The sequence below is a fragment of the Panthera pardus genome, unplaced genomic scaffold, assembly GCF_024362965.1.
Source record: "Panthera pardus isolate Hobbes unplaced genomic scaffold, ASM2436296v1 HiC_scaffold_3, whole genome shotgun sequence".
In the NCBI taxonomy this organism is placed as follows: Eukaryota; Metazoa; Chordata; class Mammalia; order Carnivora; family Felidae; genus Panthera; species Panthera pardus.
In genome coordinates, this window is record NW_026526876.1 from 26,709,117 (window position 1) to 26,730,528 (window position 21,412).

A 21,412-nucleotide genomic window follows, 5' to 3' on the forward strand; every position below is an offset into this window, starting at 1 on the left:
AAGGGAAAACACTCTTTTTAAAATACCTAATGTGGCATTTCTCTTTAAAAAAAAGAAAAAACGTTAAGACAAGTGACCCTTCTAAAAAATTTTTTTTTATTATTATTTATTTATTTTTGAGAGACAGAGTGCAAGCAGGCAGCAGAGGGGCAGGGAGAGAAAGAGGGAGACACAGAATCCAAAGCAGGCTCCAGGCTCCGAGCCGTCAGCACAGACGCGGGGCTCGAACCCACGAGCCGTGAGATCATGACCTGAGCCAAAGTCGGACGCGTAACCAAATGAGCCACCCAGGCGCCCCCATACACGTGACCCTTCTTAACCCAAATCCCAAATTCAAATACATTCCAAGAGATGTTTAGGGAATGAAGCATCTCACAGAGAATGAGCTTTTCCGAAGAGCCCTACAGAAGCACCCTTCCAGGCCAAGTAGTCTATAAATGCAGGCTGGGGACCCCTGGGCCACATGTGGATGACCAGGCATGGAGTAAGGGCCCTTTGCCTGGAAGACTGTACGTCCATCTCAGAAAACACTTCCAAAGCCGAGCTTCATAATGGAAACACTAAGAACCTGCTCTCAGCAGCCACGATATTAAACAGGCACAGAGCCAACAGCAATGGCTCAGAGCCAGGGAGGAGAGATTAACATCACAAGTAAGAGATTTTAGGCTCTGGGCCAGGAGAGGTTTTTTTCCTTTTCATTAAAAAATAATAATAAAAAAGGCAGAGAGAGAGAAAAAAAAAATGAAGGAACGGTGCGAAAGAATTCTTGCTTAGCAGCCCTCTTTCAGATTGTTCTCCTCCGACGTCCAGATAAGCAGAGAAACAAACCACCGTCTGTCTGCAAAGTAAAAATGGCCTTCGAGGTAGCCCTTCCGGCCAGCCGCTCTCTGCGTCCTTCGTTGGCCCAGGCACAAAGGGAAAAGAATGATCAGCAGGGCCCATTTTTCCACTTGGAGTTGGAGAAAACACCATTTGAGCAAAAATTCAGGCGGCCGCCTTCTCACCCTGTGGAGCTCCGAGGAAGGCGGTGGGGAGCCTGGGGCACCCGTCACCTGGGATGATGGCACGTCGATACGGGGCCCAGTGAGACCTGTTGCAAGGCGGCACTTTTCTAACAAGCTGGATCCTTTAGGGCGCAGCCTTCTGAGATTTCGGGGGAGGTAGTCAGCCCCAGGAGCTTGAAGATGAAACCGTGCCTAGGCAGCGTTTTCCAAGAGACGTTAGGGCTGCCCACCCCCAGTCTCAGGGCACCCCCGATCTCTGAGCAGCCCCGATGGGCGGGGCATCCTCTGTCGCCAGTAACTCTCGAGAATCGAAGAGGTGCCCAGTTCCCCAGTTCAGAAGTTGCCTCTGGCATCTTAGCCGCTTTCTCCAAACCAGCAAACAATTTCTTGCGACCTTCTCTTAAACCTTCTTCTTTTTTAGTTAAAAAACTTTCAAACCTACAGAGCAGTTGTGAGTGAGTCTAGATTCACCCGTTGTTAACATTTTTCCACGTCTGCTTAGTCTCTCTCTATGTATAAATGTTAACACTTCACTTTTTTTTTTCCAGAATCCTTTTGAGAGTAAGTTGGGGACATCATGACCCCTCACCCTTAAAATACATAAGTGTGCGGTCTTAGCAATGAGGACTTTCCCTGGGGTACCTGGGTGGAGCATGCGACTCTTGATCTCAGGGTTGTGAGTTTGAGCCCCATGCTGGGTGTAGAGATTACTTAGACATAAAATCGATGAACAAAAAAAGGACAGCGGGGTGCCTGGGTGGCTCAAGCAGTTAGGCATCCAACTCAGGTCGTGATCTCAGAGTTCATGAATTTGAGCCCTGCGCTGACAGTGTGGAGCCTCCTTGGGATTCTCTCTCTCCCTCTGTCTCTCTCTGCCCCTCGCGCGTACCCTTTCTCTTTCTCTCTCTCAAAAATAAGTAAATAAACACGGTGGGGGGAGGACAAGGACTTTCCCTTTCGTAACCATAGTGCAATGATTAAATTCTGGAAACGTAACAGTGATGCAATGCTATTATCTGATACAGACTCATATTTACATTTCGCCAGTTGTCCCAACGATGACTTTTATAGTGAACAAAAATAAAAACCTTCAGGTTCGTGTCTCAACACAGGCACACACGCTGCGTTTAGTTGCTATTTCCTGTGGTCTGGAGGTCTTTCCTCAGCCTTCTCTGTCTTTGGTGACACTGACAGTTGAAAAGAAACACAGGCCGTGTTTTGTGAATGTTCCTCGTTCTTGGGTTTTCCTGACTGTGTTCTCATGATTAGATTCAGACCTGCATCTCTGGCAGAAATTCTTTTTTTTTTTTCTTTTGTTTGTTTATATTTTTTTGTGTGAGAGAGGAAGAGGGAGAAGGAGAGGATTCCAAGCAGGCTCCGCACGCAGTGCAGAGCCCAACTCGGGACTCGATCCCACGACGCTAGGATCACGACCCAAGCCGAAATCACCGAAATCAGCCACCCAGGTGCCCCTTGCAGGAATTCTGTAACAGCAATGTTGGGTCTTTGTGGACTCTCAAAATGTCCTTTCCCCAACACGTATGGCTTCCCTGTGTTTCGTTTTCTGGCCTTTGAGAAGACTCTGGCCTCCTTCCGTTTTCCAAGCTGCATTCATCGCAGAGCTGCGTGGCACCGGTGTGAAGGGTTGGTGTCAGCCAAGGCTCAGGCTGACGCGTTCTCCCAGCACTGGAGGCGTGATGGCCACTTGGTCTGTAAAGTCACCTGAGAGAGAGCAGGAAGAATCCCAAAGCAAGGGCAACAATGGACTTCTAGCCTGACCTCTTGCTTGTGCAGATTGCTGATGAATCCGTAACAGGATTGTTCAGAGGAGAAATGGGTCTGACTGGATTAGGGAAAAAAAGACCAAACTCCCTCCATTTGCCTTATGTACCCATGTTGCTGAGCTTGGGAATTCTATTTGGATGGTTTTACCTCCCCACTATTCCATCCATCTCGTTTTTCTCCATTCCAACTACTGTTACTCTGGATGACATCCTTCTCTCTTTTCTAGAGCAGTCTCACTAAACCCACCTCCCACAGAGTTGTCTGACGGGATCCGCGTAGAGCCCAAATCGGAAAATTTCACAGTGGCTTCCATTGCCGGGATAGAATTCCATCTGACCACTACTTTCCCCTGCAGTTTTTTTATTCCATACTCCCTGCCTCAACTTAAAGGCCCCCAATATCAGATGTTTATAGAAACTTCAGCACAGCACCACCTGGGAGCTTCTTAGATAGAATCTCAGGTTCTACATCAGAGCCACTGAACCACAACCTGCATTTTAGCAAGATTTCCCAGATTTGTGTCCACAAGAAAGAGCAGGAAGGGCTATTTAGAACGTGCTGGAAGGGACTGTTCTGTGCAAGATCTTAGGTTGCCCCTCAGGCTCTTACTGTCCTTGGTACTGAGGCCTGAGGCTCAAACTATTCTTTGATCCAAGGGATTCAGCCCCTAAAATCAAATGTTGCAATCATTTTTCCTAATTTGCAAAAAGAAGGAAATTTCACCGATGAGTTTTTTTCTGTTTTTCTTTTTTTCCATCACAATTTTTCTCCTAAACTTTGACATCCGCTACTACTTCCTAGTTAACAGGATAGTCCTCCGCTGGCCGACAACAAAATGGATGGACTAACAGCTAACAAATGCTAGTGTTAAAACTCAAGAGTTGACGGGGGCGCCTGGGTGGCTCAGTCGGTTAAGCGTCCGACTTCGGCTCAGGTCATGATCTCACGGTTCGTGGGTTCGAGCCCCGCGTCGGGCTCTGTGCTGATGGCTCAGAGCCTGGCGCCTGCTTCGGATTCTGTGTCTCCTCTCTCTCTGCCCCTCCCTGCGTGCGCTCTCTCTTTCTGTCTCTCTCTCAAAAATAAATAAACATTTAAAAAAATGAAAACTCGAGTTGATGGTCCAACAGTTCAGTTTGGCAACAGCAAAACGTTAGGTTTGATTACGTAGGAGGCTTTCATGCCAGAGAGAGGCACGGGTGAATGATATACATCAATTGTGTAGCATAGCCCCCACTACCCTGGGGCCGCAGGTGCTCATAGTGCTGGGGCACCTTCTGGGACCTAGGCAGTGACCATCTTTTTGCCGGACTCATTGAGATGCTGCTTATCCAGATCTGCAGAATTCAGTGAATTGCAAAACTTTTGCTGTCACCTGTCAAGTTGATTTCATCCTTCCACGGCCAGCTCGCTCTCCAAGCTGATACAACCAGGACATGTACGCGGGGTTCTCCAGCTTGACAAGTGGTTTTTAAAACAAAAATCGCAATGAACCTGTTGCCACTTGTTAGATTTGACTTTAGTTGAAGAGACCTCAGAGGCCTGAAGCTGAAAGATAACTGTGCCACCTTTCCGTGAGTGTCAATGATTTGTGACCTTCTGATGGAACAAAAGTAGCAACAGCTGAGACAAACTACTTATGTAGTGGTAGTCTCCCCCTGGGAAGTCCACCAGGAAGCCACGCATTGGGATCTCTGGGAACCCAAGAACTGAACCACAACCAAATGTCACCCCCCAAAATGAATTCATTGTTCGCTACGCGTACTGTGGCTTCAGTAATCGGAAGCCTTGGCAGAGGCTGTGAACTGGAAAGATGAGTTGGTGTGAGTCAGGTAGGGAGGAGGAGGAAGACCCGGGGTGTGGAAGGTTGAAACAGTGAGTTAGAAAACCTGATGCTTATCATGGGGAGGAGGGCACGCCTGGGGCCAGGAAGACAGAAAGGACAGTCCAGGCAGTGTGAATTGATAGGTGGACGCAGGTGTACTAATGCCACACATTTGTGTAGCCTTTTGGAGCATTTTGAGATGCACCTTCACATCCATTGTCTCATCTGGTTCTGATGGCCCAGTGAGGGGGCAGGACGCATAGAGCGTTGACTTCCAGATGATGATATGGGGACCTCGAGGGGTTGTAGGAACACACAATTGCTAAGCCGTGGGACCTAGAGTGGGACCAGATGTTTGGACCCCTGAACTGTGATGAAGAAACCATTCTAACATATTGGGAAGAAAACTCACAGGGGAGCGTGTGGATGGATAGATAGGTGTGTAGGGATGGAAAATTTTCCCTTCCTTCCTTCTAAGTTCTTTGACCTAATAATGGACAGAAGACAAATTTAAGACAGAAGCGAAACAAATTTAATTTCGTATGCACAGGAACCCTATACAAATATGGGACTCAAAGAAATGACCGGTGCGGGGGGCTTGTCTACCTTTTAGACAAAGAAACAGTAAATTTGTGAAAACATTGACCAGATAAAGGGGTTTAGGCTTGGAGCAGTAAGTTAGTGAAGAAGTAACAAGTGTGTTTATACAGCCTCTTGGCTCTCTACCTTCCCTGTTTCTGGTGTTAAGGATGCCATCTACCCTCCGGGTACAAGGAAGGTGCCTTTCTCCTGGGACATTTGTCTCCTGCTTTCAGGGGGACGAAGAAGGGTCACAGTGTGCTTCTTGAACTGGCTGTCTCTCAAGTAACTTTTTTTTTTTCTTTAAATATTTATATTTGAGACAGAGAGCAAGCGGGGAAGGATCAGAGGGAGACAGAGACAGGCTCCAGGCTCTGAGCTGTCCGCACAGAGCCCAGACGCAGAGCTCGAACCCACAAACCATGAGATCGTGACCTGAACTGAAGTCAGATGCTTAACCGACTGAGCCACCCAGGCGTCCCTCAAGTAACTTTAATTCAAAATGAAACGGCATATTTTGGGGTGGCATATTGTGTTCCCCTTCCGATAGACGGGATGGTGGAGGCCTGGATGGATTGGTTGGATGGATGGATGGATGGATGGATGGATGGATGGATGGACGGATGGACAGACGGATGGACAGACGGATGGACAAATGGATGAATGGATTGTGGAAACCAGAGTCTCAAAAGATAGAAAGTTAGCAGCACCTGGCTGGCTCAGTGGGTAGAGGATGCGACTCCTGGTCATGGTCATGAGTTTGAGCCCCACGTTGAACATAGAGCTTATTTTTAAAAAAAGGGGGGGCAGGTGGGGAGGAAGTTATGAGGTCCTGCATTCCTCCAGGTGAATAGAGAATAGAAGGAGATGGGTTGGTGAAATACAGAAGCAGTGAGTTAATCAAACTTAGCGCCTGAGCAGATGTGAGGACAAGGAAGAAGTAAGAGCTTAGAATGCCACCCAAGTTTCTATTCTGGGTGATTCAAGGACCACGGAGGAGCAGACTCAAACCCTAGAACCAAGAGAGTAGGGATGGGGATGGCAAATGTAGTTTTCATATTTAATTTTGAGTAAAACCAGAGATAGGTGTCCAACAGTCAGTTGGTACCAAAAGGTCTGGAATTCCGGAAAAATGCCGGGGTTATTGAGGAGATTCGTTAGGTTCTTAGCAATCAAAGATTAACATTTTTATCACAGGCGTTCCCTGTAGCATTATCAATGGTGTGGGAAAGGGGACAAAAAGTTGGGGGGGGGAAGGAATGATCTTAAAGAGTTAACAGTGGGAAGACGGTTTCATTTATATTACAGGGATATAATGAAATGCGATTCAGACTTTCAAAGTGTCAGCCTTGTGGGCTTTTTTCACAGAGCAAGGCTAGGTCAAAATGAAGCGGGCTTTGCCTGCTTTATGTCATTGATCCCTCACCGCTACCCCAAGAGGAAAGATCTGGTGATGCTTTACTTTACGGATGAGAAAAATGAGGTCCGGCTGTCTTCAGTATCCTGCTACAGGTCACCCAGCCAAGCAGCAGAGCCCGACCACAAACCCAGGTCTGCTGACGCTGGGGTCCGGGCTTGCCATTGTTGTGCTGTATTACCTCTCTGTGGAATTTTCTTCCTCTATTTCCCATAATAAAGAAGTATTATGCTAAGGAAAAAAGAGAAAAGGTTGTTACTACAGGAATGACATCACGGACAGTCCAAAGTTGACCCCTGCGCTGGCCTGTCAGGGCAGGAAAGACACAGCAGAGGGCAAAGTCCTCCCTGCCCAACGACGGAAGGCAGCAGCGATGTGCCCCTTTGGGGGCGTCAGGCCTGATCACGCACCACCTTGGGAAGAGCTTGGGAGGCTAACCGTCTCCCACCTGCTGGCCCATGTCTCTCTTATCCAGTCCTGGAGCAATCCTTCTGGAGCCTTCCGGCTGGCTGCCTGGGGCCCGCCCGTGGAGCTCAGCCAGGAGGCCTTGCACAGTTCCCCAACTTTGCCTCGAGCGGTATTTAGAACCAATCCCGCAGAAGGGAAAACCAAACAAAACACAACCTACCAGGCAAATGTAACAATTTGTTCCTTTATTTTGTTTTTTCTGACAGTAGATGCAATCTATCATGATTCTGAAGCGGTTTTGGGCTGATGCCCATTCCATTGTTTGGCCCAGAGAGGCACGCCAGGAATGAGCTGCAAGGAGACACAAGGCCCTGAAGTACCTCAGGACGCTTGTTTGGCGAACAAGAGGCGGAAACTCTCTGGCCTCTAGAGCTGAGCTGCTGGCAGCCGTCTCCCAGCTCTCCCCATTGTGTCTTGACTTCCCAGTGTGGCCACCCCACCACGCGGGCTTCAGCAAGCCATCTGTCTCTGCTGCTTTTATTCTCTTCCCTCAAGGCCGAGCTGGTAGCTTCTGAGGGCAAAGGCAGGTCCTAGTCATTTTTCTCTGTCAGGAACTCTGCCACTTTGTGCAGAGGATTCATTGTTGAGGCTCAAAAAAAGGTTTAGGGAAGGACAGGGGATCAGAGCCACCTTGATGGGGCGAACCCCCAAACACTGGGGCTCCTGAAGGCTGGCCCAAAGCGAGCCCGTGGCGGCCTCCAGGCGAAATACCAATTTGTCAACTTCAGAGAAAACCATCAGCTCTAGTTCCCAGAGACCACCCTGTGAATTGAAATAAGAAGGAACTGGGAGAAATTGAAACTATTTTAAGCTCAGCCTCTGAGACTTATTTTAGGAAGCATTATTGATCATGCTGCGGGGAAACCATCCACCGACCCAGGTGCCCGTGTGCGGTGTTGGCCTGATCGCGTGGCACCGTCTGTGTGTCCAAAGGAGGCTGTGGCCCAGAGGAGGAATTCGGATTGAGGCTGCTCTGTGCCGAAATTAGCCCAAGTTTATGAAAAGAGCCTTGTTCCAGCTGCCCCGGGAACCATAGCTTAGAAGCGTTTTTGTGCTACTAAAGCCTTTTTAGTAAATGAATTGTGTCCGAGCATTTGCGAACGGCCTTCTGCATCGCTTGAATGTCTTTTTCTGCCCTTTTCTTAATTAGTTGCTGTGGCCCGGAGCACATGATTAGAACGGCGTTTTTCCAATCAGAATCTTTTTCTCATCGGTCACTATGTCACTTTGATTACTGTCTGTTGAACCTTCTTCCTCACATTTTCATCTCGCCCAAATGAGCCGGGGTTCACCGTTGCTCCTTGCGTGGGACCTCAGGTCACGGCACAGAGTGGTTCTCAGCCCTCCACCGGTTTGCCAGAGCTGTTTCTAGACCTACCCTGGAATAGAAAGAAGTGTCCTTTCTCTCAGAGGGATCACACTATGAATTCATTTCTGCTTCGTTAGGTTCTTTTACCCTTAGATCTCCACCCTGCCACGTTCCCAGGCATCCTTCCCGGTTTCTTCTCTCTGATGCCCTCATTCCCCAGGTGCGTTTACCAACAGCTTTTTATTTTGAACTTCACCGATGAGCAGTGCCCTTGTCTCTTCCGTACTGCTGTCGTCAGGTTACTGTCCCTGTTGAATTTTCTGCAGCCTTCGAGGTGGGTGGAGAAAGGAAAAGGAAAATCTCCTCCGCTGGCCAATGCTGAAGAAAAAATTACTCCTGACCCTTGTTAAAGGTGGTAAGGCAGCCTCATTCAGGGGGACCTCCAGAACGGGTGTTTGTCGTAGGGGAGAGAGATGGGCTCCACCGTGAGCACAAGAAGGACTAGCGGGGATCGACAGCCAAGGACCAGGATGGGGGTCAGTGAACGGAAGGGGGATTCTCGCTGAAGGCAAGCCAGGGTGATAGCAAGAGTAGGAGATTTCTCCCTAAACGTACCCAACAGGCTTCTTGCTAAACAAAAAGACTAAACCCTCCAAGAACGGAGACCGAGGTGAGGCCTAGTCAAAAAGAGGACCCAAGGGTGAAAGTTGGGTGAAAGGGGGTGAGTCTTTGTCACTAGTCTGAAGTCCACACTTCCTGTGCTGAGATTTGCTTTTCATTTTCAAACCTTTTTCTAGTGACCGCACACATTTAATAACAGAACAAAGAAGGCCTGATTGCCTTCAGTCATGGAAATTCAGAACAGTGAGGCCTCTTGGAAAGCCAGCTTTTTCAACTCCAGGGAGTTTCATCTTGAACTTGAGAAAGGAAAGAGATCTACCCCTTCCCCCCATTCCCCCTCAAAGAGCGGACAGTTGTATTCGTGTCCTAGGGCAGCCATAACCAATGACCACAGACTGGGTGGCTTAAGATTACAGCAGAAATGTATTCCCTCACAGTTATGGAGTCCAGAAGTCTGAGATCAAAGCGTGGGCCAAGGCCTTGCTCCCTTATGAAGGTTCTGGGGAAGAATCTTTCCTTGCTTCTTTTTCTTTTCTTTTTTCTTTTTGTTACTTTTATTTGCATTTATTTTACGCAGAATTTACTCCCGGGTCATAAGTTTGTTTCTTCAGTTTCTTCTGGGATATCTTTTTCTTCTGTGCAACTTCCTCTTCTGGTTTAGGAACAATCTGCTCTTTTTCGGTAAGGATCATCTCAGTATGGCAGGAAGAGCTCATATATGGATTAATCCGACCATGAGCCCTATAAATTCTATGCCACATCTTGGGGGCTTTGTTCACCAGGATGTGCTCAATGACCAGAGACTCTACATCTAAACCCTTAAGTTCAGCATTACTCTCTGCATTTTTAAGCAGGTGCACTAAAAATTCAGCCCTCCTTTTAGGCCACCGACCCTGTGTCCAAGCCCCACTCTTTGGTCTGGGCACACCTACCGGCTCTACCAGTTGTAGTGACAAAGTGCCACACGCTGCTTCTGTGAAGCGACATCTTTCAGATATTGGTGGCTTTTCGGAGATGCATACTCCGTGAGGGCCTGCGCAGTTTCACGTGTGTTCTTAAAGCGAACACGAAGATTTGAACTTCTTGACTTGCATGATTTTTGTCTGGTCTTCAGGGTCAAGTGAAGAGTGAACCATTGTCCGAGATCACCACAGGCCACTTTTTCCTTGCTTCTTCCAGCTTCTGGTGGCTCCAGGCATTCCCTGGTTTGCAACAGCATCGCTTCTATCTCTGCCTGGCTTTATATGATCTCCTCATGTGTTTCTCTGTCTCACTAGTCAACGGGATTTAGGGGCCATCCTAAATCCAGGATCGTTTTCGGTCCACGGACTAGGAACTTGATAAACAACAGAAATTCATTTCACGGTCTGGAGGCAGGAGATCCAGGATAAGAGTGGGTTCAGAACCCAACCATTAGGTTGAGTTCTGAGTTGCAGGCTGCAGCTTCTGCCTGTAAGCTCACGTGGTAGAAGAGTCTAGGGAGCGTTGTGGGGTCTTTTTTGCAGAGCACTAGTCCGTTTATGAGGGCCCCACCCTCATGACCGAATCACTTCCCCAAAGCCCACCTCCTAACACCATCGCATGGGGCATTAGGTTTCACCAGAGGGGTTTTGGGCCAGGAACGGTGGAATCACAAATATCAGTCCATAGCAATCCTTAACTAATTATATTTGCATAGTCTCCATTTCCAAATAAGGTCACATTCAGAGGTTTCTGGGCATGCTGTGAATCTGAATCCACTACGGGGGTGTTGATACATCTGCTTCTACAGAAACCTTACCACCCTGCCATCCCACTTCTGGGTATGTACCCTAGAGAAATGAAAATATGCATTCACACAAAAGCCTGTCCACAAATGCTTTCAGCAGCTCCGTTCATAATTGCCCCAGGCTAGAAACAGGAGGATTGATCAACAAATTGTTGTGCGTCCACACGATGGAATACTGCTTAGCAATAAAAAGGAATGATTTGCGCCACAACTGGATGAATCTCAAAGGCATTATACTGAGTGAAAGGAGCCAGTTTCAAAGGGTTAAAATCTATAGGATTCCGTTTGTATAACATTCTTAAAAAGAAAAAAAAAAAAAAAAACTGAAGGGATGGAGAACACATCAGTGGTTGCCAGGGGTTGAGGCCTGGGGAGGGTGTGACTATAAATTAGTTTTTTGGGCTGCTCAGACTGTTCTGTATCTTAATTGTAGTGGTGGTTCCAGGAACACATCCATGTGTTAAAATTGACAGAACTGTACGGCCCCCAAAAAAACATTTTTAAAAGGTTGCTTCAGGGGCAGGGAGTCTAACATGAAAAAACAAGGATCAACATATCTTGCTGAGATATTGAGTTGTCATTTATTTTTTGTGAATGATGAAATGGCACTGGATTTTGTATAAAGTTAGTTTTTCAAAATTGTGTCTGTCCCGTACTAGAAAGACTAGGGGATTAAGATATGGATAACATTTTATGGGTGGTTGCTGATTTCTTCTTTGTACTTGATTCTTCTTCTAACTAAAAACATCTACTTCCTGAGACACTTTTTTTTTTTTTAAGAAAAAAAAAAAAAAAAACAACTCTGGAGGGGTGTGGTGTGCCTTCTGTGCTAGTTCAACCATGAAGGGGCCAGACTGAGCGATCTGGGAGTCGTACCCATTGTTTCTGTGTGCTCAAACTGGGAATGACCATTGCATTGAGCTTTCTCCAGGCACCTGTCTTGGAAGCCTTTTTGGCAGAGAGATCTGTTTAGGAGTTTAATTAATTTGAACTAATATAGAGAAACATATTCAGTAACTCATGTAGGAAACAGGCAAGCCCCTGTTGCCGACATCATGAGTGCCCCACTTTTTTGAATCGGCTCCCTCAAGATGGCTGACCACGTGGCGTTCTTTTCTACTCCTGCTTCCTGGCCTCCCAAGGACCCCCACTCACATCCTTATTCCTCTCCAAGGTGGGAGTGGTCCTCCCTCTGTTAGAAACTCTACAGCCCTCTTGGGAGCCCTGGCCTTACCCAAGTGTTTGCCAGCTTCCCTTGGTTACTGTCCAGGGACCTGTAGATTACATGCAGAATACCCACAGATGATGCTGAGGGAAGCCACTTGTCCACCACCCATCTTCGTCTCTGATCTAAGCTGTCTCCCACCACCCAGAGCTTTATTTGTCCCTGCCCCATCCTCCCCTAACTCAGTGGCCCCTCCCCAGTTCTAAGACACTATAGGGTTGCTGGGTCATGACAATATTTTCCCCAGTTTACCAGCAAAGAGAAGAGTCCCTCTGAGAGACCCTTCGTCCGATTGTCTACATAAAGCCCCTTAAAACTCAAACCCAATACACTTGAAGGTAAGTGAGCTGGCAATTAAAGGAGAGAGGGCAGTGTAAAGAAAATGGCGCAACTAGAAAGGTCTGCTGAGATTCACAGAGGCGTTCTTTGGAGATCCCCTGCCCCATCCCTCACCCCTCTCCACCCCTCCTGCAGCTCTGCACACATCATTACCACCTCATTGAAGACAGAATTTTCTCAGACACTTGTGGGTGGAAACCTTTGCCTTCAGTTTGCTTTGCTACTCCCGCTGGCTTTGGGAAAACAGTTTTCCATTCTGTGCTGAAAAGCCTAATGATATTGTCCACCAGGGAACATTCTCTGGGGAAGCACTGAAGTTTACCCAGTAGCTAAGACAAACTGGCCTAACCCTGATAGATGAGTTTCCTTTACTCAGCCTTAATACCCCCTAAATCCAATGGCCAGTGGAGCATTTGATGAGAATTAAGTCAATGCAATTCACTTCCCATGCTATTACCGTATGGGGCTCCAGTTTGGCTCCAAAACCAGGGTCAGTTCAGAAGTGAGTCTGGGGTGATCACTTACCCCAACACCCCCAGCACTGGTAGACAGTTGTCTGAGGCCCCCTAGACAGAAACTCCAGCAGCCATAAGTTATATCCCAGCTTCAGGTGTCTCTGGACCACACTGTGCAGGCACATGGAGGGGCTCCCTTCCATGCCACACCAAAATGGCCAATCTTTTGAATCATCCTTGCTGGTTAAATAATGATCTTGAGCCCAGACTACTATGGGCCATTGCTGAGTTTCCTCCTTGCTGAATTTGGACTGGAATACTCTTGTCTGAAGCATACCTTTGAGTACTCAGTACTTCAGTAACATATAGATTATATTTTATATGGTGGTGTTGGTTCAGTCATGCATTCAATCTAGTCTTCTCTCCAAAATCACAAGCCCCCTTGAGAGTGGACACATTCTAAAAGTCATAGTGTTGAACCCATAGTAGGTGCTTCATAAATATTTGCTAATTGGGGCACCTGGATGGCTCAGTTGGTTAAGTGTCCGACTCTTGATTTCGGCTCAGGTCATGAACTCATGGTTTGTGAGATGGAGACCCACATCAGGCTCTGTGCTGACAGCATGGAGCCTGCTTGGGATTCTCTGTCTGCTTCTCTTTCTGCCCCTGCCCAATTGTGGTTGGTCTCTCTCTCTCTCGCTCTCTCGCAGAACTAACTAACTAACTAAATAAATAAATAAGTAAATAAGTAAATAAAGTAAAATAAAATACTGATTTTTTAATTGCTGTGCATCTAGTTTCTTCTTTTCAGAGCACCATTTTTAAGTAATTGCACCGTTAGAACAAATAACAGTTACCCAACTCTGTATTCTAGGTGGGGGAGTGGAAGGGGACGCAGTGCTTTTAAAAGACCAAAGAAGACCAAGCTTTTTTATCTCTATCTGAATGGCAGTTGGAAAATAAGTTGGGTTGGATCACAGAGTATACATATTAATGAAACAGTCACCATTGAATTGTGTAGGTGTGAAAATGTTCTTGGTGAGAATACCAGTAAAGATGGGGTAACGAAATGACGGTTTGCCTTGTCAATAACTTGGACTATGTTTTATCCCAGCCATAATTGCATTTTAGGCTCTGTCCACTGGGTGTACTGATGACAGATAACAACCAGTAAACCATGAATCAGACTCTAGCCCCATATGCCTAATGTGTTAACCCAGGGACCATCATTGCCTGCCCTCCACCAAACCAATGGCCATCTTGCAAATCGAGAGCATTAAAATGAAAGGATTGTTAAAACAGTAATTCTGCCTCCAAGGCTCCTTCTTGTTGAACCTGTTCTTTGTTGGTATGTCTTCCGTCAGTTGCTTCCCCAGAGACCTCCCAAGTGCAGCAAAATGACGTTAGAGAACAGTGGCTCAGCTGGGATTCTTTTCCCTTTAATCATATGTGAAGCATAAAGCAAGATGACTGGTGAATTTTTCTCAAAATCCCTACCAATCACCCACCTCTACCTTGGACTGATAGCTTCAGCTGATGGCAGGAAGATAAAATACACACAGCTACTAAGCTTGGATCTTTTTTTTCCTCTTCAATTAAAAAAAAAATCATAGACTATTTTTTAGAGCAGTTTTCGGTTTACAGAAAAATTGTGCGGAAAGTACAGGTAGTTCCAATCTAAACTTGGATCTTAGGGGCACCTGGCTGGTTCAATCAGTAGAGCATGCAACTCTTGATCTCGTGATTGTGAGTTTAAGCCCCAAGTTGGGCAGAGAGCCTACTTTATAAATAAGTAAATAAACAAACAAACAAACTTGGATCTTAAACCACAAAAGTTACCATTCTAGAGAAAAAGGATGCAGAATCTGTGACTCCCAGGTTTGTGGATTTCTGAAAAGCCACTGTACCCAGTGCTGTCCCTCACTGGACTGTAACAAGAGAGATTCCAAATCTAGAAAGACACCCCTCCCTGTTCGAGGAAGAAATCTAGTGCATTGTTAAAACGCATTTCATATTTGTCAATGTACCTTTCCCTTCTGAGTTAGGACCACATGACTCCTATTAAATAGGGGGTATTTCAGGGCACCTGGCTGGCTCAGTCAGAGCATGCAACGCTTGATCTCAGGTTTGTGAGTTCGAGCCCCATGTTGAGTGTAGAGATTACTTAAAAATAAAATCTTTAAAAAAAAAACAAAATAGAGTGTCTGCCCTTCTCCATCCCACCCACCTCCATGTATCTATACTCTCCTGGGGAAATGACTTTTAAGAATGGAGTTTTCATGGGTATTCTCCCATACTGGGATATTTAAGCTGTTTGCTTCCTGTCTCTGTTTTTTCTTGCCATTACAATAATGTCAGGATGAAAATCTTTGCGCATGAAGCTTTTCCTTCATTTAAGATTCTTAAGATAAATTCTCAAAGCTTAAGCTTACTAGGTCAAAGTATATTAAGATTTTAAAGATGCTTGTTCCTAATACTTTACAACAAAGGGGAAATTACTCCCTTTTTGTTTGGAATCTGTAAGATAATGTTTACTCAGGAGATCTGCCTTCTCATTGTCGTAGTGCTCAGTCCAAATCAAAAAGAGTTTGTTTATTGAGCGCTCATTGCCTGGTGGGTGGGTGGGAGAAGGTCGGGAGAGTCAACCAGATTGGCACTGATATCCACTGCAGATGATCTGTGGGCGGGCATGTCTCTGGTAATTAACCAAAGATGGGAACATTATTCTTGGGGATGTAGGGAAAGTACCACAATTAACTCCCTAACCCAGCTCCCATCTCAGAAGGGAACAGCTTCTCCCCAAGAAGTTCCCAAGACCGTCAAGGTGCACGGCACCTGTGTTAGGTGCGGGCCTGACGGAGCCGGGACTTGATGTATCAACGAGATGCATCTCATCATAAAGCTATCTCAGCAGATCTCGTGTTCCAGCTGAGAGAGCCAATGGTTTGACCAGCATTTTGGCAGCTACTTCTGCTGCTGGGGAAACCCAAATGAATAGCAGTTACTCATGGTGTTTTCCTCTGGGGCCTGACTAAGCCTCTGTAACAGTGGTGGCTTAGTTCCGGATTGTGCCCTTAAACTGAGCACGAAGATCCGACCGTTTCACACCCCCCCCACCCCATGTGGCCTATGATTCCACTCCGTCGTCGTGATCCCCGGCTCTGTTCCATTTCTCCGCCTCAGCGCCTCTGTGGACGACCCAAGGCAGCTGGCTGTGAAGGGTCAGAGAAGGAACGCTTGCTCCAGAAAAACGCACCTCGCCAAATTTGGGGTGTGATTCCAGGATGTTTCACAGCTTCCTGGTACCCATCCGTTTGACGAAGGCTTTTATTTTCAGCTGAGGCTACAGGGACCCCAAGGAGGTACAAGGTCTCGCCCAAGGTTACACAGAGGAGATCACTGAAGTCCAGCTCAGCTCACCTGGTGCCCAATCTAAGACCTGTCGGCGAATACTGTGAAGTTCCCGCTGGACATTGAGCCCTCTGTTGAGAATTACGGAAAGTTAGGGTGCTTCTGACCAAGGCAGTAGAACTCCTGCTCATGAAAGGCAACTAAGATCGATTAGTGAGCGATACTCCTGCCGTGGATTCCTCTTTGGGAAGTAAAAGCTAATGCCATCCATTAAGTCGGCGGGCACTGATTGAGCGCCTAAGAGCATCTCCCCAAATCTCTAATCATTGGGAGGTTAATTATTTATTGAAAATTAGAACTCTTTGGAACCTCAGGCCTGAAGAGAGTTTTCAGTCTCGAGCCTCAAGTGGTTTCTGTGGCTGTGTTCAAGCGGTGGGAAACCCACCCTGGAACAATTACTGTGATGGTGCTCCGTATTTCCAGCGTAAATTAAGTGTCAAGGTAGGGAAGGCCGAGTAGATTCTGCGACGATCTCTGCTGTTCAACAAAGCAGAAAAGTTCCCAGTCTGAGGGGAGTTCCCAAACTCAGTTGCTCACGACATACGTTTTGTAAGTAGTGAGAGGAGAAGCAGATTCCAGTTTCATCTTTCTGGGAAGAAGCAGGAAGCATTTATCTTCCCGCTTGGGTGCCGAAAGGCAGCTTTTTATCCCTGGAGGGGTCTGGTTGTGAAGGCTGGAGACTCGCCCTGAATCTGAGGTTCTCTGCCAGCTCTTGTGTGACCTCAGGCAAAGCTCTTCGCTTCCTTGAGCCTTGGTTTTCTCATCTGAAAAATGAGAATTTTCTCATCTCAGTTCTCTCTCTCAGTGTCCTGATAATGTAGTTTTTTGTTGTTTGGTTGGTTGGTTTTTAATGTTTATTTATTTTTGAGAGAGAGAGAAGGAGACACGGAATCCGAAGCAGGCGCCAGGCTCCAACGGGTCAGCCCAGAGCCCTACGCCGGGATCGAACTCACAAGCCGTGAGATCATGACCTGAGCCAAAGTCGGACGCTTAACCGACTGAGCCACCCAGGAGTCCCTGATAATGTAATTGCTAACATAAATGGCTCCTCCCCCTGGCTTTATAGTCTATTCTTTCATTGTACCAAATACTTTATTCTGCCTTGCATCTTACGAAATAGCTTCCTAATCGGTCTTAGTAAATGGTAACTCTGTAAGGGCAGGAACTCAGCCCTCCTTGTCTTTGTAGCCCGCAGAGCTGAGGGCAGCAATTTATGCACACAGTGTGTCAGTCGGGGCTCGATCAGGAGGCACACGATAATTTGAATAGAGGGAGTGTAATTGTTAAACTTTGATAGGTGTAACTATAAAGATGTAAAGGGAACCCCAAAGGGTACCCAAGGCTGAGGGAGAATACAGAAGGAGGAACAGACTCGGAAGAGGTTCCTCTCCGTGGCTGTGGGGCTCAGCCTTTACTGGAGAGGCTGTGGTCATAACCCACTGAAAGGTGGAGTTTGCAGGTTTTCCTGGACCAGGGCTGGTACACGGTCGCTAGGCACTGGGAAACAGCCCGCTGGGCACTGGTCAGATGACACTGTTGGGCAGGTGTGTAGAGGCGAGTGCCACAGCCAGTGCAAACCCTGGAACGCACGGTCCTACATGCAGAGGGCCAAGGTGAAGGCCAGGGCCGCAAGGTCACCAGGCAACTATGCGCTCCCGGCGTGCAGCTGAGACAGAATGCCACCGAATGTCCCCACTGACGGACTCTGCACCAGGAGAAGATCCAACACCAGGAAGAGAAGCCCCCTTCCTCCTGCTGCGTCCCTCCAGTAAATGACGTAATGTCATAACTGCTGTAAAGAAGACGTGCTTCTAGGGTCCAGTGCGTTATCTCAGAGCAGAAACTAATGGGTTAATTCGCAGCTGAGGGGCAATAATGTGATAACTGGTATAATAGGTGATCCAAAATGTTTGGATTAAATTAGGAAAAGCCACACAATCTGTCAGTGCCTCCCTTAACCCCTGTTTATTTCCCCTTCCTTCAGTCCCATAAATTTTACCACCAATAAATGTCAAACCTCTCTAACTTCTTTTGTAATTTACTCTCTAGAAGCTCATTTCCCTCTGGGGTATTCCATTTTGTTTTGTTTTCTTAATGAGGCACATGTCTTTCTTCTCTTGGCACACACTTAAAAGAGACTCCGGTAAAGAGAAGGGGTGGGGGAGGAGAGAGAGGAAGAGAGGGGGACGGAAGGAGACTCATGAGAACAACCTGACACCCAGTATTTCATTTATTTATTTCTCCACTCAAACTTGAACTTGTTTCCATACAATCTCTTTCATTTCAAAGCCATCCACCTGTCCTTCCTGAACACTCTTGAGTGTCCCCAGGCACTTGACCTCAAGTGGCAGTGGAAGGAGCCAGAGCTGATCCGAGAACCGGTCCTTCTCTCCCTTTAAGGAAGAGGCGGTGGCCACCTCAGGTCGGACTGGACAGTCAGTCTCCTTGGACAAATCCGAAACGTCCAGTCCCCGACCATTTTAGAAGAAAATAGACGACAGAGCAAACATCAGACTTGGAGGATAAATACCAGCACAGATATTATTGGAAAGCATTTGGAAAAGGCTAATAGTTTCAAGTCACGAATCAACCAAGGAGAGTGTAGCATGGAAAGAAAGGGTCCTGCAGAGGCTGTCCTGTGGGAGATCATGTTATTAATAGGCACCAATTTGTGTCACATGTCAAGTCAGTGTTCTTAGGCACACTGTTCTGCCAAGATATTTCATTGTCTTCGAAGAATCAGATTTAATCAGCGGGCACAGTTGATTTCCCTGGCAGCAATTAGCCAAACAGTGAGGTGGGGATACAGCTAAAGCTAAGATGTCTTCCAAGGATGAAGTGGTTTTGCAAACGTAGTCTGTCTACCAGCCTTCAGCAGGGCTGGGAAGAGCATCCCTTTAGGCTAGAAAAAATGAGAAGGGAGAAAAGTAGAGCTTCATCGTTCCACCAGAATTTATATCCAGATATGTAGCTGTCTTACGTATTTCATTGACATTCTGGGCCATTGGAACCTAAAGCAGATGATCAGGGAACCCTCGCCGTTTCTCCGCAAGCTCTCCCTTCTTACTCCTACGTGTCCCAGAGAAATCGTGTTCTTAAATAAACAAAAGTAATACATGGGTTTGTTCCTGGGTGATGAGATTGTGGACAATCTCTATTTTCTTCTTTTGGTTTATCTGTTTGTTTGTTGTTTTTTTCTGCCACGGGCATGTGTTGTTTGTGAAGGTAAACATATATAACATTTTTCGTGAAAATGAAACAAAACAAAACGCATTTGTCTTCCCTAAATCTTGGGCTCTGTTGCCACTTGTGGTCTTCTATCTAGCCAGACCCTTTGTAGCCTCTTCACGCCCCCTGTTCAGATTCACTGCCAAAAAAAACTCAGCAGTCTTCATTTTTGGAAGAGATTTATTTCTTCACTCTTGGACTTCTAAAAACAGACCACTTTTTCTTCTACTCCTCGCCAGGCGGTGATTGATGCTACACCTGCCTCTGATGTGACAAAATGTAAGCGACGAATAAAAAGCCTTTCATGAGTCTTGCACATGCCAAGGCCGGCAGAAAGCCCCAGCCAGGAGCACTGAGCCATGTGAAGATACTCCGTGGGGTGTTATTCTGCCTCGGGCACAGTCACGCCAACCATAGGCGCCTGGAGATACTAACTTTTGATATGTTGCTCTGCCCTTTCAGATTTTTGACAATGAGGCCAAAGACCTAGAGAGAGAAGTTTGCTTTATTGATATTGCCTGCGATGAAATTCCAGAACGTTACTACAAAGAATCTGAGGTAAGCAGTAAATGTGGGATGATATATAGAAGAGATTCATTCATTCGTTCATTCGTTCATTCATTCATTCATTCAACAGATAGTTATTAAGTAAGTCCTAAACCGGGAGACTTCCATCCATCTCTGTGTTGATTCAATTTGGTCTCACATCTTGCTGGATTATTTGATACGCGTCTCAAAATTAAGTTCCTACTCCTCAGGGCTCTGGCCGCCACTCCATTTCAGTTTAGTTTTCCTGTCTCCCCAGCTCTGCCATCATTCCAGGTAGCAAAATATCCTTTAGGCCAAACCATCCAACATACCGGCCTCCAAAAAAACAGCAGTCACCTGTGACTTCCTGTTTTGCCAGGCCCTGCACAACCCGTCTCCCCATCTGCATGCTCTGTGACGGCAGGGGCTGGGTTTTATTTGTATCTTTGGGGTGTAACACAAAGAAAATGCTCTCTCCATCCTCTGAGCGAATACTGAAACTGGAAACAGCTCATCTTGACACAGAACTTTTCTCTCAAAACAGGAAGTGCCTTCGTGAGGGCTTCTCTTTTTTTCCATTCTTGATGGAGAGTAAATCTAAGAGCATGTCTTTTTCTACAGCTTCCACCCTACTAGAATCCGTCGTGTGCCTCAGTCCGTCCAACCTTGTGATTTTACTGTTGGTGCGAGTTGCCATTTATATCCCGTTCGTATTTTATTAATGGCTGCTGGCGGAACTTGGGTGACCCCCCCTTGTAAATAACATCCCAGCCCTGCGCTGACAGCAGATGCAGGGCTATTTCTGTTGTTTAGCAACAGGCAGCCAATCACAATATGTTTGGACTCAGGGCCCCAGGCTCGTCCTTGAGCCGTAACACATGGACCTTGAGACTCTTTCCTCAGATTCATTAAGGCTGATTTAAGACATAATAAATAAACCTGTTAAAAATGAATTCCACTGTTCTACCGACTGGGCTCCCAGTATGGTTTTGGATTTTTTTTTTTTTTTTTTTTTTTTGCTTCCACATTTTGGGATCTTAACCTGCCCTTAGCAAATGCTTAGCTGTTTGATTGCGGGCGTGAGAGCTCTAGGGCTGATGTCCCTTCTTCAAACGATGGGGAGAGGCTGATGTGAATTACTCTCGGTTGGCCTCCAAGGCTGAGCTTTGTAGCGTCATCCACTGACACCAACACTGTGCAGCCAACCACCCTCATGAATTTTCAGAAAAACAGAGTGAAATGCGCTCTGCGTCACTGGGCCCGCGGAGGAGGAGGAGAAACATGGCCTCTCCTTGTCTCATCGTACAGAGGATGTTCTACGGTTTCATATCAAGTCCCCCAGTACGTACGGGGCTTCGGGGACGCATTAGAGCACCACGCAGCACAACGGGGGAAGCTGTGTCCCGTCACTTCCGTGGCTCCTTCGGCCTGGGTGGGGGGGCTCCCGTCTCCC

General features: G+C 46.8%; 1 protein-coding gene and 1 long non-coding RNA gene across 9 annotated transcripts in view; one reads left to right on the plus strand and one right to left on the minus strand.

Moving 5' to 3' along the window:
• Nucleotides 1-21,412, plus strand: part of PITPNC1 (phosphatidylinositol transfer protein cytoplasmic 1) — a 267,954-nt gene that overhangs the window by 198,857 nt on the left and 47,685 nt on the right. For all 8 annotated transcript variants that reach the window (XM_053892263.1, XM_053892267.1, XM_053892271.1 and 5 more), the window contains one exon: nt 19,894-19,989. In XM_053892263.1, coding sequence (XP_053748238.1) covers nt 19,894-19,989 — 96 coding nt within the window. The remainder of the gene's footprint in view (nt 1-19,893; nt 19,990-21,412) is intronic.
• Nucleotides 6,239-8,815, minus strand: LOC128774163 (uncharacterized). The gene is made up of 2 exons (XR_008418572.1): nt 7,236-8,815; nt 6,239-6,838 (listed from the first exon to the last, which is right to left on the minus strand). It is a non-coding gene; the product is annotated as an uncharacterized LOC128774163 (long non-coding RNA).